The sequence below is a fragment of the Styela clava genome, chromosome 8 (assembly GCF_964204865.1).
Source record: "Styela clava chromosome 8, kaStyClav1.hap1.2, whole genome shotgun sequence".
NCBI classification, from domain to species: domain Eukaryota; kingdom Metazoa; phylum Chordata; class Ascidiacea; order Stolidobranchia; family Styelidae; genus Styela; species Styela clava.
Genome location: NC_135257.1, coordinates 16,050,935 through 16,067,853, shown reverse-complemented (window position 1 = coordinate 16,067,853; position 16,919 = coordinate 16,050,935). Strand labels below are relative to the sequence as shown.

The following is a 16,919-nucleotide window of genomic DNA, read 5'->3' as shown; positions in this document are numbered from 1 at the left end:
TGGCCTAACCCTAACCTGGTACACATACTTCAGGAGCACCAGGAAATATGTATGGTACAAATATGTATGGTACTTCTGGTTCAATAACTACTCTTTGACTACTTCAAAAATACCCAAATACAAACCGGACAGAAATCTACCGAAAGCTTCAAATGGGTTATACAGGTTTCTTAACTTGGGTATTTAACAATATTCAAAATTTATCACTAAAACTCAGAATTCCACAAAAAATATATAAAAGTGCTGTGTAGATTTTAGCCTGCAATGTGTACTGTTCCCATCGTAAATTCTACTAATGAAAACAATTCATTTCATAAAACATTATCAAACACATACTCAACGATTTACAAGAATGTATTTTTGAATATGATGTAAAATAATAGTCTCTTAATAATCAGTGGCAGCTCATGCACATAAGCACTAGCATTTTGACTAGACATTGTTGTAATTGGATGCAGCTTTATATCTACCTAAACAGATCTTAACCATGAACCACCACTGCTCATAATAGATTGCAATAGATACCTAGAAGTGTAATCATTAATTGGAAGATCACACCAACTACAAGTGATAAAACTTATTCCTGTAGACCAGCTGATAAGAATTTTAATCAAGGATTTGTCAAATTAAAGATGAGGAGCAATTAACTTCAAAACAGTACTGTAACAATCAGTGTGCTAGATAAAAACAGGCCAACCAGCGAATCGTGTGTTACATTTCATAAATAAGAAATGAAATATATTTTGAATTTCCATACAACATCAATGATTTCCTAATCAATAGTTACTTAACTTTGATTTAGGTATTGATTAACAAGAGATTCTACAACCAATGATGATACATATATCAACTAAACGTAATGTCAAATACAATAAAATTACACAATGAGACTATTTAAAACAGTAATTAACCATAATAATTCACTTGGTTTTAAGCATGAGTGAGACTGCCTCTCTCAAATATTTTGCAATCTTCTTCAAATTATTGTGATAGAAGCTCAAATGGTTGAAGCTTAAATTTTTTGTCGATAAAAAAAACCAACAAAATACTTGGAATGGACAGGGGACAGCACACAACCATGATATTATAGATAGATACATATTTTTATTCAAAGTTTGTAAAATATATTGAGGCCTGATTACAAGGCAAATCAACAATTTAGACAAACCACAATTGGAAAATCATTGCTGGATAAGATTAAGAGAAGCGACAGCAAAAATAATTCATTTTTATTGAATCAATCATGATTTGCCATTTGCTTGTACTTTGTCTAGCATAAGCTAATGATCTTCTTAAAAGTGGAAAATATCTGTCCAAAACCAACGTCATGGCTGCTACTTTGCACTCATAGGCTTTGCGAGGTTGTGTTGCTTCAAATGGAGTAACGTGGATCGCATCCTAGATACATCCTTTGTGCCTTTGCTGCTCTTCGGATTGAAATCGCATAACTTTGACACTCTCTCCCATTCAGAACCTGGCCTGTTTTCATCACGCTCTGCAACGAATTCTTTTTCTGCCGTTCTGATAAGATTATAAAATATTAGTACAAAAAACATCTCAAATGGTATATTGGTCTCAGAGATCCTGGCAAAATCACAGCATACTGACTAAAGTACCAAATTGCATTTTTCTCCCTACAACAGCTTCACCTTAAATTACAATTCACACTAGTAACCGAAATGAGAGCAGGATCTATATGCCATACAAATTATGAAAATAAATTTTCATGTAATACAAAGCAGCTTTCCCAAACAGGATATATTTATAGTTAAGATTCTTAATAAGTGAAGAACGCATATTTAAGGATGACACCCTACGAAATCTGAACGTGATGGAGACCACAAATCACTGAATACTATTATCTATTGATCACAAACATGGATGTGAATAAAGAGTGATGTTCCCGACACAACAAGCCTAAAAACCATGCAAGTAGCGATGATTAAAAACTCACACCGACATGAAGACAAATGACACAACAATATTACATAGACAAAAGCAACGATCAACTGTGAAAGACACAACACCATAAGAGCAATGGAATTAACAAAACAAAAATAGAGACACAGAACGGAAAACTTTTAAACAATGTTCCATTTTACTTTGTGTTCAGTAATGAATTTTTGTGCTAAACATGTATGAGACACACACAGCATCGACAGAGTTGTGGAACATTAATTGAATAAGAATGCAACCCTCACATGCCCTCGCCTATGACACATAATACACCATGAATACAAACACAACAGTAAGGTAAGACTATACGACCATAATGTGAATCTCGCATATTCTACATGTACATTATAATAGCCCTCATTATACTGCACAGATCAGAGATATAAGCGGGATACTGTTTTCAAAAATAAACTATACTCAACCCCTGAAATCTATTAAAGGGCACAAATCAAGTCTTATTAAGTTACTGTCACCGAGAGTAAGAATTTTTGTTTACAAATTTTGGACTCTGATAAAAAATTGGGAGTCATATTGAAGTTACAATACTACTGCAGTAGAACAACAAAATAATTTTTCGGAAGGTATTTTTTGAAATTTTTATTTTGAATTCCTCCATTAAGAAACCTTCTGAAATCCGAGCAACTATTCACAAATAAGCCCACCACCAATTTACACCACAACAATAGGATGAGACACCAACACAACTACATGATACTAAGCGATCTTCTTAACATACGTGTATCCGATGGAATTCTTCTCATCACTCAGACTCTTGATAAAAGCGTCATTGGCAATTCTTTGCCATAAGATAAAGAACATGTTACAAATTATGCAGCCTATGAGGTTGTTCACCGATAAGAATAAAAAAGGCAATAAAACATACAAACTACAAAAAAGTAAACCAACATTCACAAAACTAAGAAAATTGCTAATCAAAGTGACAATACCAGTACATTTGGTACAAAGTGGATCTCCACAGTTTAGTAATCAGCTGATAGCATTATCAATGTATCGTTTTTATACTATTGAAAAATGAACGTTAGAATCAAAACTTTGATGTCTCTTTTATCACAAGCCGAAGTTGAAATTTTTAAACTGATTAGAAAGGTTTATCAACACAAGAGTTAATGCCGTAATCTTTAAATTCGGAAACACGAATCAGAGTTCAAGTTCATGTCAAACGAGACCCAAAGCGTCAAAATCCCGTTTCAATTTTCAATAGATCAATTTTAAAAGTCATGTTGAATAATTCCTTACTTAACAGCCTTGAACCAATCATTAAGATATAATTTTTTTCAGGCCTTGTATATGAATAATCACAGTACTGATTGAGATATGTAGTGTCGTTTAGTATGATAAGAATGGCAAATGTAAATAGTTATCACCTGTTGTTTGCTTTTGTTTTTTCGAGTTGTTCAAGTCTGTTTCTCTCCCAATCTTCTAATTCTTTCTTTGCAACATCGCGCCATTCTTGCTGCTTTTGCTCTTCATCTTGATCTATTTTCAAAATTAAACAACTATTGATAAAATTACTCGAAATAAAAAATATTTGCGAAATTTTGAGTCAAATAAATATTGACTATCGTGTTTGTATTATCTGAATTATAATTACTGAAAATATGTTATCAATTGAGATTTTATATGACCAACTGCTTATTCTTTTATGCTTTTGTGCTGGTGGATATGTATGCCTATAATGCAAAGATGCTGTAGCAAGAGTGATGATAACTATTCTAAATGATTCAAGAGTATTCATGCAAGCAACACACAAATATGTATAGGACATTCCAAATGCTGGAAATTGTACTTATTTCTGCGTTTAGTCTCAATGATCATTAAAACCGTAACCTACTGTTGCAGAAATCCGACAACTGAAAAATGTGTATAAATTTGTGGATATTTGACACATCGAATCATAGAAAACAGTGACTACCTTATTTTGTACATTTCTCCATGAGTGGCTTGATTCTGTTCTTACCTTTCTCTTCAAGCATCCTATTATGTTCTTCCCTCCATTGAATAATTTTTTCTGGTTCAGCTCTCAACTGTTGTATTCTGGCATCGGCGGCAGCAATGGCTGCATATGCCTGTGATGGATCCATGTCAGAAACATCATCTCCACCATTCTCTAACACTGCATTCCCACCATCATATGACGATGGTGCATTGAATAAATCATCTGTGAAGAGTAATGAATGAAATTAGTAGCACTTTTAGAATCTATATCCATAGTACACACCGAGTCTAGACATAAATTCCAGTTGAGTTATTCTCGGTTTTGTTAAATTGGCAAACTTTTGTGGATATTTTTTACATAATTTACTAGAAATGAAATTGCTGGAAAATCAACAATAATAGAGTAATCAACCAGCTTGGAACTAGTAAAAGCTGGTGAGGCACAGTAAAACAAAAGCACTTTTGAGGTATGGTAAACTATTGACATATTTTATACAATGTTTTTACCTCCGACATCCTGATTTTGTTCGGAAGCATCTTGCTGAAGAAAATCATCTGCATAACCATTTGTATCAGCATATTCAGTTGTTTGTTGTGTTGTTTCACCAATATTTCCATATGCTTCACTTTCAAGGCCTTCAAAAGTTACCAAACAATCATGTTTATTACATTAGATGCATTCACTCTCACTCGTCTCATTATTATTAAAGAATTTTCATATCAGATAACGAACATAATATTGTCAAAACAAGGCCTGAAAATCCATTTCATATTCATGCATGACTATATTACCAAAATAAAGATGCCTAGCTAAATTAGCTGTGATGAAACATCAATGATTTTGTTTAATACTATTAAAAAATTTCTTGTTCAGAATTCCAAATTTTATTCAAAACATTTGGTGCTGGGGGATTTATATTGAATAATTTCACTTAATACTTATTTCAAGATATCTGGTAAGTAGTAATACTGAATTTTTCGAGAACTTTTAGAATTCATTAACGAGTATTCGAAGAATTTAATCAAACTCATTCAGGCTAGTGATTTGAGCAAATAATTGCTCCCGGCAATCGCTGATCAATTGAGAAGATTGTAAGCTAAATAAGCATTTCTTCAAAAAAGGCATCTCAAGATTGGTAATATTAATAATTTACTAACAATTCAGCTTTATTTGTGGGTTCATTCCTGTGATTATAACCAATATAATTACCGTATTACAAGTAAAAAAACTCCATACTGCCATATCTCACTAGCATTCAATAACAGCAAACAATTTGCAAATAACAAGTTGACAAAAAAAATCAAGATCTTAATTAAAATTCATTCATTATTATTATACGACCTTAATTGTTCATGCTATATAGCAGTTGTGGCCAACACGTCGATCACGATCGACCGGTCGATCACCATGTCTTGAGTAGTTTCTACAAATTTTCAACCCCAAATATTCTATTACCAAGATTTCATGAGGTTGAGGGCAATCATTAAAAAGTTTTCAAGCACACTGAGAAAATGTAATCATACCTGCGATTTCATTTTCTTGTTGTGCTAGGAAAGCAGCTGCTGGGTCTTCTTCGACAGTTTGCTGATCTGTGGGTGGGACTGGTTCACCAAAATCATCTCCTAGAAAGTCTGCCATCGTAATATTGTTTAATTTTAAATTATTGTATATATTAATCTGTAAAATGTTGACATAATTACATAGCCATATAACTCTAGTATCACAGTATCATGTGTAAATAGAGTATTAGAAGAGAGGCCACAACATACAACAATTTTTTGAAGAAGACCCGATTCTATTCAATTGTCAGAGGAATTACTAGATTTGGAAGTCATTTTTCATACGTTTTCATTCAACAGTTCAAAGCGAACTCCCTATGCTATGACTGTATAACTCAGTAAATTGTGTGGTTATACATTACAAAGACCATCCTTTAGCAATTTCGTTAAAATTTTGTCACGAGGAATAGTTTATTTATTGTTATGTGAGTATGGAAATTCCATGGTAGCATTCTAAACTTTACACTTTATGTAAAAATCAATCATCCAATTTTATTTTTGTCGCTCTAAGGCCATTTCATTAGATACCGTACATATGTACACGCTGAGATACTACTGCAGATGTGACGTTTTCTTCCTCATTGTATTAAATAAGGCTGAAAGACACATTCCCCTCGCTCTCAAAGATCTGAAGATGGTCACGAGTTCCAGAGTTTCAACTGGCCGAGTTTTATTTGAATTGCAGTGTCGGCATATTGCCTGGCTGCACTGTTTGAATAGTCAAGTCTATTACAATGAAGTGATAAAACAAATTATATCAACTATCTTGAGTAGTGAGAAAGTAACAACAGCACGAGAACCTAATCCAGTCGCACATGTAGCCAGCCTCACTTGGCAAAAATTGCCGTACCAGGGAATCAAGGTACGGAAGAAAATCAACGAACCATGATAGAAAACGTCATCAGATCGATATCACGTGATGCATTTCAACACAGCTGATTATCAGTTATTAGTTACGAAACAATATAACTGATTTATTCCATTATGATGTCATGAAGTTATATTATTTAAATGCCCAAACTAGTAAATAAATAAATTTTGGGAAGATAGATAGTACCAGCGTATCTACGGAAAACTCTTCTCCATCACTTTAATTGATCTGTCGTTTTCACGAGATTCTTGTCCCAAATTGAAGAATGGATTTTACTATGGATATGTCGAAGTTTTATGCAGGTAAACTGACTAAGTACATTTGATATTATCTACAAATATAACGCCTAAGCCAAGTTCCTTGTAACAAGTTGCTATGCTTTCCCCAACGGGACCAAATGCTTTGAAATTCTCAGTGGTTAAAGATTGTATTTTTCGTTAGAAAGCTAACTTTTATTTATTTTAAAACTTCCTGTGGGCTCTATGTGATTTGTTTTTCACTTCGAAATTATGTGTGATGATCTTTTTAAAATTAATAAAAATTATTTGCATCGATTGTTCGACCTCTCCCGTGCTACTCTCTTGCCACCTGTACGCGAAAGTAGAAAGTCCTTTGACGGTGCTGTAAAATGTAGGATAGACCACTACTTCGATTCGATCTTCGTGTCCATATATTTGATCATCGCTGGCTTGCTGTCTCAATTTTGACACTGATAATAAAACCACAAAAATACTCCGAACGTTTGAAAATTTTTCTCATTTTTTTTCAGGGCGATCCTTATTCTTAACCGGTGTCACAGGATTCATGGGAAAGGTATTGCTCGAGAAAATTTTACGGTCCTGCCCAGGTGAGCAAACTAAGCTTGATTTTTATCAGATTCGTGTCGTAACTTGGTAAAATTACCAGTCAGTGTCCAATAACTGTTTTTTTTTTGAATTTGTTATTCCATTTAAATTTTACTTATTCCGCTTGATACCTGTAAAACTATTTTAAATAATAACTCGACAATTTTCATGTTATGATAGATGTATCAAAAATTTATGTTCTCATCCGACCAAAGAAATCACTTTTACCACATGAACGACTTGCATCGATCTTTGACTCGCCGGTATGTTGATTTTATTTTGCTTTGCTAAACGTTGATTACCGGTCACTTTTGTGCGTATTGTAGCCTATGTGTTTTACGTCACGCATAAAAAACTTTGGTTTGCTTGTTCCTAGCTGTTTGCTAAAGTTATCAAAGAAAATGCGAATTGCAAAGATAAAGTAATCTCAGTCAGTGGTGATGTTCTGCAACCGCACATGGGAATATCTGAAGAAGATAATAGCCATATACAGGAAGACGTTTCAATTGTATTTCATTGCGCTGCTTCTGTTCGATTTCAAGAACCCTTTCGGTTAGTTTTAAGCTGTATATGATTGTCGTATAGCGAGGCTTGTCAATGGGAAATGTCCAAGAGGGGGTGGGGGGGGGGGCAGCACACATTTGTATTTTCTATGGGACACTTGAGACACCAATTTATCTTCTTATCGTTATGAAAAAATCACTATCCTCCTAAACTATTACTTTGATTTATTCGTAAATTTTCTATGAATGGTATGGGATCCAAAATTTCGCTTTATTATTTTTACTCGTAGGAATATGGTTTTAAAATCTGAATCATGTGGCATAGAATATAGATCATCTTCACAGAGCCGGCAGCCGTGGCTGTTCAGGTTCGTTCAGGATGCCGTATGATTTTGGGGGAATTGATGACAATGAAATTCCGTTATGGATTTCGTGTCCATGTATTTGAGCATAGCTCTCTTATGTTAGTTAAATAATATTTCTAAATTTTTTAAAGTTGACAAAGTCAATAAAGTTTGTTGTTTTGCATGTTTCTTTGTACATGTAGTCTTATTTAGTAGACGCTAAACCTAATTTTTTTTATTGAAAATTGTTTTCAATGGGAATCCCATGGGATGGAATGGGACAGAAAAATATGTCCCATGGACAAGCCTATTGCAAAACTTCGAAGTCAATATTTTCATGCTAATATTTAATGCAAATTTTGGACAAAAAGATATCAAACAATAAAATTGAGTTATATCCCTAAATGAATAACAGAGTTAGTAAAGTAACTACTACCGACGGCGAGAAATTCGTCGCCGTTCATGATCGTCTTCCACGGTATTCAAGCTTGCAAATAACGTACAGTGTGATAATTGATATAATCTTATATTCAAGAGACATATTTACTATATATAAATACCTGGATCCTGATAACTACAATTCTTCTGTTTGCAGAGATGCTATTGAATCAAATGTCAGAAGTGTCGATAGAGTCATAGAACTCTCAAAGAAGATGCGGAAATTCGAAGTTAGTATGTAAATTTGGTTATCCTCTGCGACTTCACAGGCCTATTATTGCGGTGTATACCTGTCCAGGACAAGGGGCACTTTCCGTGTACACATAAACGTCAAAAATACAATCAATTATGATGTTTAACATACTGCTTCAATATGGCTTTGGTATATATTACGAAAAAGTAAAATAACAAAGTAAACTTTTACCATAGTAAAATCACCAGCTTTCTGGATAAACTATCTTTCCTCCGCAACACTTCCGTCCTTTTTCCGATAATTATCAAAAATTAGTTTGAAACTAATATATTATATAGTATTCAATGTTATATGAAATAATTTGTTTAATATTCCATAGGTTCTGGTTCATTTATCAACAGCTTTTGCCTATTGCTACAGAAAACACATTGAAGAGAAATTTTATCCGATCAATGTTAATCCGAAAGATTTACTTAATTGCTCCAGGTTTGTTATATTATTGAACGGGAAGTATCTGTATTACGTACAAAAATAATCCAATAATCGGAAAATGAAATATCAATGAAAGCATTAGAAAACACACACATGAAACGACAGTGACAGTGCGACTAAGTAACTTTAATATTTCTCACAGGAGGAAATTAATATAACAAACTTCTGCGTGTTTGATATATAAGCGAGTTATCATTGAATTGAAACTCAAAACAAACGTTCTGCGAATAATATCTAGCAGCATTATTTGTGTAGATGGATGTCAACGGAAATGATGGAAAAGCTGGCACCGTCGTTGTTGGGAGATCACCCAAACACATACACTTATACGAAATCAGTCGCTGAAAATTTACTGCTGCACCATGGGATAGAACATCGAACTGTCATTGTCAGACCTTCCATCGTCACTTCATCTTGGAAGGAACCAATGGCAGGTGTGATTCAGAAATTCTAAATTGGGTTAATACATCTACGATTACTACACCTGTAAATAGGATATGATAATGTTTCCAGTCATGAGGGGAAAAGGCCGATAATAGGACTCAATCCTATAATTACGAACTCGGCCCATAGTTCGTTGTCTCCAACTATAATAATTTATGCAGCTAAAAGAGGAATGTCCAATTCGCTTGCCCAGAAGATGATATGCCTGGAGAAAAACGTGATGAAGACAAACAAACGCAGCAAATACAAGTTCGTCGCTGTCAAGGTTCAAAAACAAACAGGCCGAGTGAGATGTTTTGAGCGACGAACAATCCTACAATCGATATTTCACTTCTTCATAATCATAAAGATTTTGTCTACTCTGGAATGCTATGAATTTTGTTCGCAACTGTAGCAGAACAGCGGAACATTCATTTATGTGCGCGAATTTATTATTGATTAGTCGATCGCACTGTATGCGACGATTCTAGTCAAAAATAAGCTGGCCACCACTGTTATATAGATTTGCTAATGTCCGCATACAAAGCGTTCACCAAGAGAAAGCGGGGTATCAAGATACTGTTTAAAAAGTTAGACAAAGGAAATCAGGGTGATGCTAGTTTCAAATTCATCTTGCTAATTCTGAGAATACTACCAGTTTGTTGGTATTCTTGTCTAGGTTGGTGCGATAGCATGAATGGACCTGTTGGACTCGTCATCACATTCGGAAAAGGTCTGTTACGAACAATGCTCGGAAAACGTAGTGCCGCAGCTAATTTCGTTCCTGTTGATGTTCCAATCAACCTAATGCTGGCCGGAGCCTGGAAAAATGTTACCCAAAGGTTAGTACACACGTAGAATGATATTTATGCTAATTCAGATCGGAACTAAATATTCATATATACAACTTAGGATACATAATTTGACTCGAAATTGATCAATAGTGCTTTTTTATTCTTATTTTATATTCGAGAATTCGGCAAGAATATTGGTACACTTGGAACTCCCGGCTCTCCGAAGAACAAAGCATCGCTATTACCTGAAATTTTATGAGCGCTTATGAATTGATTCAAACGCTTTCTTTAAAGATATTATAAAATACAGTATAAAAGCTTTGCCTAATATTCGATACGTCTCTCTTTTACTTTGATTCGAGTTTGGACTACCACGTAAACGGTGTAGGCTACATATGCGACACGGTACACGGAGTATGCACAACATTCGTAAAGTTAGCCTCAATCAGAACTTAACTTCTTATTTCTTCGTCTATTCAGAAACTACGAATCGGAACCAACGATTTACAACTGTACAAATCCGGACTCGAATCGGTTTCTCTGGGGGGATTTATCCGACCTCCTAGCTTACAACGCAAAACTGCTTCCATTGGATAAACCTGCAAGAATACCACTATATGGATCAAGTATTTCACCGAATCGCCTTCGGAATAAGCTCGAATGGATATTTTGCCACTGGATTCCAGCTTATACCGTCGACGGCATTCTAAGAATCGCACGGAAAAGACCCAAGTGAGAGAGATCAGACTTTCTTTCGTACACATGAAAATGATCCTATGTGGAAGTCGTAAATTTCTATGAGAATGTATTAACCCGTGGCGGAACTGGACACTGCGGTTCTGGTTCTTCATTAGACTTCAAAACATGACAAATTTCGAACCCTTTAGAACGCAAATTCTTTAGTAGTCTTGCGGTGAATCGAATCATGTTTTCTGATGAACCTAATCGCGACATTTTCAGATTGCGCTTCTTTTTAGTTTCTTTCCGATTTTTGGTTTTTGCAACGATATGGAGAAACCACGGTGGCCCGACAACGAACTTGTAAAGCGTAACACTCAATGGTTATGATTGTCTTCCTCAAACCTTGAAAATGTCGCTTCATTTGTGAAGTGTATATTTAGCTGAAACAAGCGTACCGTAATTTCACCCGGAGTTAGGATCTTTGACGCAGTAATATTACTTTGTGTCCATATCTTTGAGAATAGCTTTCTGCGCATACATGTTTCAATCATTGTTCAAATTCCTAAACATATTATGGAAGATTGAAAGTCAGATTATTTTTCAGATTCGTTCGATGGTATAAGAAGATTAATTCAATGTGTGATTGTCTGAACTACTTCACAGTCAGATCATGGAAATGGGAGAACAATAACAAACAAGAATTGCAAAAGATTATGTCAGACAAAGATAAAAAGGTACGAAATTTTTTGGGGAATCGGTGTAAAGTTGCTTAGGAGGAGTAACCAAATAACGCCGGCTTTCCTGTGGGTACTTCTGCTGCAACATTTTATTCAGCGTCAATCAAACACAACCACGAATAAACTACGCAGATTGCCGCCTCACACAACTAGTTATAATGTGAATTGTAATTACCGAATTTTATCATGACACAGTATGATAATGCTAGCAATAAATCATACAATATTAACACCTCCCCATTTCTTTCAAGCAGACGTTTTATTTTGACACTTCTACATTGGATTGGAACAAGTATATTGAAGATTATCATATGGGAGTAAAACGATATATCCTACACGAGAAAATGGATGAACTACCAAACACTCGCAAATGGATTCAACGACGACAGACAATCTCTAAGATATTAAAAGGCCTGCTTTTATTTCTAATTTTATACAGTTTACTGCAATACGATTTTGTCTCACAATCTAATATCTTGATCGCATGCCTATTTTTATTTGTGCACTCTGCTATCAGTTACTGGATGGATCCCGGTCAGCAGCCTATATCAAAACTAAGGTAAATCTGTGTCCAAAATCTTAAGAAATAATCCGAATAATCTTCTATGAAACTATTTATGATACTCCTAGTTCCAAATCAACTGATTCAGTATTCACCATATTATTAACCAGTTGGCACCTTACGAAATTAAAATTTGACACCATTCCAGCTGTGGCAAAAAAAATCCTCATCGCAACCGGTTTAACGCAAAAATCCACCGTAAATTTATTATGTTCATTGAACACCATTGTAACTGCATTAAAAACTCGTAAACAGTATTTACAATATTCAACACACCAGTATTTATCAATCCTTATTTCGTATTTTTTTATATTTTTTGTATTATTATATAAATTTTTATAACAAATAAATTTTTATACAAAAGAGTATATTTTGGAATTATTTTTATCAGAATGCTAAAATTCAAACTGTAATACAGCCTCATGTACTAAAAAAACTCAATAACAAGAAAAAGCAAAATTTATTGAAAAATGTTAGGATAAAACCATTTGGTTTTCAGTGGCAAAATTCTAAAACATTAAAATGCAACAAATATTTTGAGCAGAAATCAATTGGTGAAAAATTGCAATTTAGACAACAACTTTCGTAGAAATGTATTAAAAACAATTTTCCAGAGCCTTGAGCAGATATGACATGAGTTGATATAGACATAATGCTTGTTGCTTGCTCAAATGGGCGGATGTATTTGTACTACTACACAAAAAATAAGAAAGGATGCTTTTTTATTGTCAGCAGAAGCGAGAGTCAAAGGCCGGTTTTGGTGACTGTTGCACAAATTGAGGTCTGAACTGCGAAGGATATCATTATACTGAATTCAAAATGAAGTGTCAAAAATATGGTATAGACCAGGGTGGTCCAAGGTTGTCCGCTCCGGGGGCCACAAAATTATTTTTGCAATGTTCGCGAGTCACAATAGCGCCAAGAATAGGTAAACAGTGCAATACAAAACAAACACTTCTTTATTGTGAGAACACATTTTGATCAGTATTTGTCATTTATCAAGCTATAACATGCAAAATCCACCAAAAAACAGGCTATAAAGCTACAGTATGCAAATAAAAAGCATATGAGGTGAAGTCCAAAAACTGTGTCATGAATCTTCTTTAGATAATGCAAACATAAAAACCTTATATAATTCTGCTGGAAAGTTAGTCTGATGTTCTTCTTTTACAATCTTCATTCCTGCTTGTTTGAATATCCCTCGTAGTTGTGCATGTGTTCTTGTGACACTGCTATCAACTTTATCCCATTCCACATCACCTGATGAGATATTGTCTTTCAATATTAGCAGACCACCAGGCAAAAGTGCATTCTGGCATTTGCGTAAAAATTCTATAAAGTGAGCATCCGTCAAATGTCCTGCATAAATAAAAAAAAGAATTTACGGTACATAGTTTTCGTATAAAGGCTGCTATTAAGTGAAGTTTTCAAGACAAGTGTTGAATATGAGAGGCTAGAACTAATAGAAAGATAAAAATAAAATTTAAAAAACATGTCGTTTTGTAACATTTAAAATTCTATTTGAAAAGTGGTCAATATCAGCAAACAGTTGCTGTTAAACAACAGGCTTGGATTGAGCATGATGTGAAATATTGAACTGTGGTGTGTTACAATGATAATGCTGGGAGCAATTAACAAATAAGTGGAAAACAAAGTTTCTGTTTACGGTAGACAACCAACAGGTAAACATGTTTAGCAAAAAAAACGTGTCACAATTTTTGATTTAAAATTAGCAAAATTCTGTATATGTGGTGTGTTACAATGATAATGCTGGGAACAATTAACGAATATGTGGAAAACAAAGTTTCTGTTACTGGTAGACAACCAACAGGTAAACATGTTTAGCAAAAAAAACGTGTCACAATTTTTGATTTAAAATTAGCAAAATTCTGTATATGTGGTGTGTTACAATGATAATGCTGGGAACAATTAACGAATATGTGGAAAACAAAGTTTCTGTTACTGGTAGACAACCAACAGGTAAACGTGTTTAGCAAAAAAACCGTGTCACAATTTTTGATTTAAAATTAGCAAAATTCTGGATAAACAACATGGCCCACAGAATCCAAAGAAAATATGAAAAAATATCTTTCTAGAAAACAGATTATAATACAAACTACTTCTTGAAAACGCACCTGTTACCCATTGCACCCAGATTAAATCATAAAAATTTGGCTTCAAATTTACATCCTGTAATCCAGCACAGATATATTCTCCCACTTTCTTCGACAATTCAGGTCCTAAATAACTCGGTGCTTGCTTGAGAAATTCACCATTTTGTTCCAGAAGGTCGACAGTGTCAAAAATGTGCAAAAGAAATAATTTGGATACTCTTCCAATTCCTGCTCCACAATCTAATGCTCTCTTATGACGTAATCGCGGATTTGAACCCTGAACAAATATACTATACTTGAATATATGGTGGTAAATGATTACCAATACTTGATTCCTCCTCTAGATGAATGAAATTTCCATACTACATGCTAAATTTTTTTTTTATATAAAATTATAAAAGCAGACGATTGTTACCATCTTTTTTATAATGTTGAATTTTTTCCAACACAATAAGGGAACAAGAGCAATCATCGTTGAAAAAAATAGAATCTCATCGGTTGGGTATTATTATCCATTCATCCATTTAATAATGTGAGAATAGTCTTACTGTAATAATAGCAAAAATTGCTGTCATGCCTGTGTTAATTGAAGGGCTTACATTTTAAAGCAATAAACTGTGAAATAAATTAAAAATTATATTTTTTAGTGGCTATAATAATCCTCAAAATAAATTATTAAGTTATACTGAACACATCTTGGGTCTGGTACAGTTTAGTACCACATGCACTTCCAGTCGGCCTGGCTCAACAATTTTTGCATATGTCAATCCTAACCCCCACCTGACTACGTCACCGAAAAATTACGTCATTCCAACGTCACAGTGGCGTAACAAGGCCCACTAAAGTATGCAGATGGTCGTGCAAAGCGCGCAGACGATCACCGGAAATCGAGCAAGCTATTTCTCTCGTTTTCTTGTCACAACGATCACGATAGGAGAGAGAGATCGCCGGCATTAGCAAGTTCTTTAACTGCGGTGCAGATGCCATTTCGGGCGATCATAATTATACTTTGGCAAAGGCCTATGAAGTGGTGCCGGCGTAATGAATGACGTAATTTTCGGATGGCATAGTCAAGTGGGGATAGGAATAACATATGCAAAATTCGTTATGCTACGCCCACTGGAAGTACTTGTGGTACTAAACTATACTAGGGTCTCGTGTAGTTTCGTACCTAACGTACTTCTAGTGGGCTAGCATAACAATTTTTTGATATGTCAATCCTAACCCCGATCTGACTACGCCATCCAATTACGTCACTACGACATCCCAATCACGTCATAGAGCTTGCCAAATACACGTACAATCGCCCGAAATGGCATTGGCGCCTGCGATAAAGAACTGACTGACGTTATAGATCTCTTTCCTATTGGAATCGCCGCGACGAGAAAACGAGAGGAATAACTGTTCGATTTCGGGTGCTCGTTTGCGCGTCTTGGATGGCAGTTCGTATAGTTTGAAGGGCTCTATTACGTCACTGTAACGTCGTGTTGACGTAATTTTTGGATGGTGTAGTCAGGTGGGGGTTAGGATTGATACGTGAGAAAATTGTCATGCTACGCCCACTAAAAGTATGTTAGGTACGAAACTACACGAGACCCCTGTACTAGACCCCAGATCTTGACATCGTATTTTGTTTTTCTATTGGCTAATTTATTAGTTATAAAAATAGCAAAAAGCTAAAAACAAGTGATTTCTACTGGTAGCGAGTGATAACCTCCTTCAAAATATGAGTCAGTACAAGCAAACCTGTAGAAATTCTCTTAAAAATTTTCTAGAACCAAGAGCATCAGAAGTTGAGATATGGCTATAGCCTCCAAGCATTCCATCCAGGGTAGGTGTTATTGTTTTCCAGTATTTGTCAGCTTCCTCGTAAAAGCTTTTTTCTGAAGATACCTCCTTACATCCTTTGATCAAGTCCATCTCTCACCGGTCATTGCAACCAACGTTTTGACAGCCGTTTCCGCCACGCACACCACCACCGCGTGAAGTCAGCGGAATCACCTTGAAGTTTTGTAACCACAATTCCTAGCAGTGTTCACTTTCAAAATATTACATTCGGGGTACATTAACAAGGCTTATAAAATGGTTCGAATAACTTCAGTACTGTTTAAAAGCGCCAGAAGTTAACAGTTTAAGCAGCATTTTGCTGTAACTTCAATGCTGTTAAAAAGCATCAGTCGTTAATCATTTAGGAAGCATTTCAGCGCAACTTCAGACCTGTTGAAAAGTATCAGTTGTTAAACGCTTAGGTAGGGCTTCACCAAAACTTCAATACTCATATTGGAACTAAATTTTTTAGAACGCCCCTTATAACGGCATTCGTTAAATATCGATAGTTTTTGCTTTATATCTTTCAAACTAATATGGATTTTCTACGCTCTAAAGATAGGTTTAATTTAATGAACGGTACTTTTAAATATTTCAACTGTTAATGTGTCGATATTAAACGA

The 16,919-nt window shown here is 34.9% G+C and overlaps 3 protein-coding genes across 4 annotated transcripts; 1 reads left to right on the top strand and 2 right to left on the bottom strand.

Annotated features, from left to right (window-relative positions):
• Positions 1 to 336: 336 nt before the first annotated feature.
• LOC120345405 (clathrin light chain B-like) lies at positions 337 to 5,599 on the bottom strand. Of its 2 annotated transcripts, XM_039414837.2 has the most exons (6): positions 5,437 to 5,599; positions 4,420 to 4,548; positions 3,935 to 4,135; positions 3,342 to 3,453; positions 2,693 to 2,752; positions 337 to 1,521 (listed from the first exon to the last, which is right to left on the bottom strand). In XM_039414837.2, exons 1-6 carry the CDS (start codon positions 5,549 to 5,551, stop codon positions 1,335 to 1,337), a joined length of 804 nt encoding a protein of 267 aa, XP_039270771.2. In that variant the 5' UTR covers positions 5,552 to 5,599; the 3' UTR covers positions 337 to 1,334. The 2 variants fall into 2 exon arrangements, with proteins under 2 accessions (XP_039270771.2, XP_039270772.2); XM_039414838.2 differs by lacking the exon at positions 2,693 to 2,752.
• An 893-nt stretch (positions 5,600 to 6,492) lies between these two features.
• LOC120345404 (fatty acyl-CoA reductase 1-like) lies at positions 6,493 to 12,656 on the top strand. Its single transcript, XM_039414836.2, has 11 exons — positions 6,493 to 6,645; positions 7,113 to 7,190; positions 7,369 to 7,451; positions 7,565 to 7,740; positions 8,631 to 8,703; positions 9,046 to 9,152; positions 9,414 to 9,592; positions 10,261 to 10,423; positions 10,856 to 11,107; positions 11,661 to 11,790; positions 12,048 to 12,656. The coding sequence occupies exons 1-11, from the start codon at positions 6,609 to 6,611 to the stop codon at positions 12,354 to 12,356; spliced, it is 1,587 nt and encodes a 528-aa protein (XP_039270770.2). The 5' UTR covers positions 6,493 to 6,608; the 3' UTR covers positions 12,357 to 12,656.
• A 140-nt stretch (positions 12,657 to 12,796) lies between these two features.
• On the bottom strand, positions 12,797 to 16,549 carry LOC120345406 (N-terminal Xaa-Pro-Lys N-methyltransferase 1-A-like). The gene is made up of 3 exons (XM_039414839.2): positions 16,216 to 16,549; positions 14,491 to 14,746; positions 12,797 to 13,714 (listed from the first exon to the last, which is right to left on the bottom strand). The coding sequence occupies exons 1-3, from the start codon at positions 16,387 to 16,389 to the stop codon at positions 13,446 to 13,448; spliced, it is 699 nt and encodes a 232-aa protein (XP_039270773.2). The 5' UTR covers positions 16,390 to 16,549; the 3' UTR covers positions 12,797 to 13,445.
• Between the last annotated feature and the right edge of the window lie 370 nt (positions 16,550 to 16,919).

Bases quoted from the DNA above. Each gene is read 5' to 3' on its own strand.
- LOC120345406 (XM_039414839.2), bottom strand. From the start codon at position 16,389: ATGGACTTGATCAAAGGATGTAAGGAGGTATCTTCAGAAAAAAGCTTT. The intron at 14,747-16,215 runs GTTTGCTTGTAC...ATATTTGTTCAG, and splicing joins TTTTAAGAGAATTTCTACAG to GGTTCAAATCCGCGATTACG. The intron at 13,715-14,490 runs GTGCGTTTTCAA...TTATTTATGCAG, and splicing joins CTGGGTGCAATGGGTAACAG to GACATTTGACGGATGCTCAC.
- LOC120345405 (XM_039414837.2), bottom strand. From the start codon at position 5,551: ATGGCAGACTTTCTAGGAGATGATTTTGGTGAACCAGTCCCACCCACA. The intron at 3,454-3,934 runs GTAAGAACAGAA...TTTTGAAAATAG, and splicing joins TAGGATGCTTGAAGAGAAAG to ATCAAGATGAAGAGCAAAAG. The intron at 2,753-3,341 runs GTGATAACTATT...CTTATGGCAAAG, and splicing joins AAAACAAAAGCAAACAACAG to AATTGCCAATGACGCTTTTA.
- LOC120345404 (XM_039414836.2), top strand. From the start codon at position 6,609: ATGGATTTTACTATGGATATGTCGAAGTTTTATGCAG. The intron at 9,593-10,260 runs GTGTGATTCAGA...ATTCTTGTCTAG, and splicing joins TTGGAAGGAACCAATGGCAG to GTTGGTGCGATAGCATGAAT. The intron at 11,791-12,047 runs GTACGAAATTTT...TCTTTCAAGCAG, and splicing joins TGTCAGACAAAGATAAAAAG to ACGTTTTATTTTGACACTTC.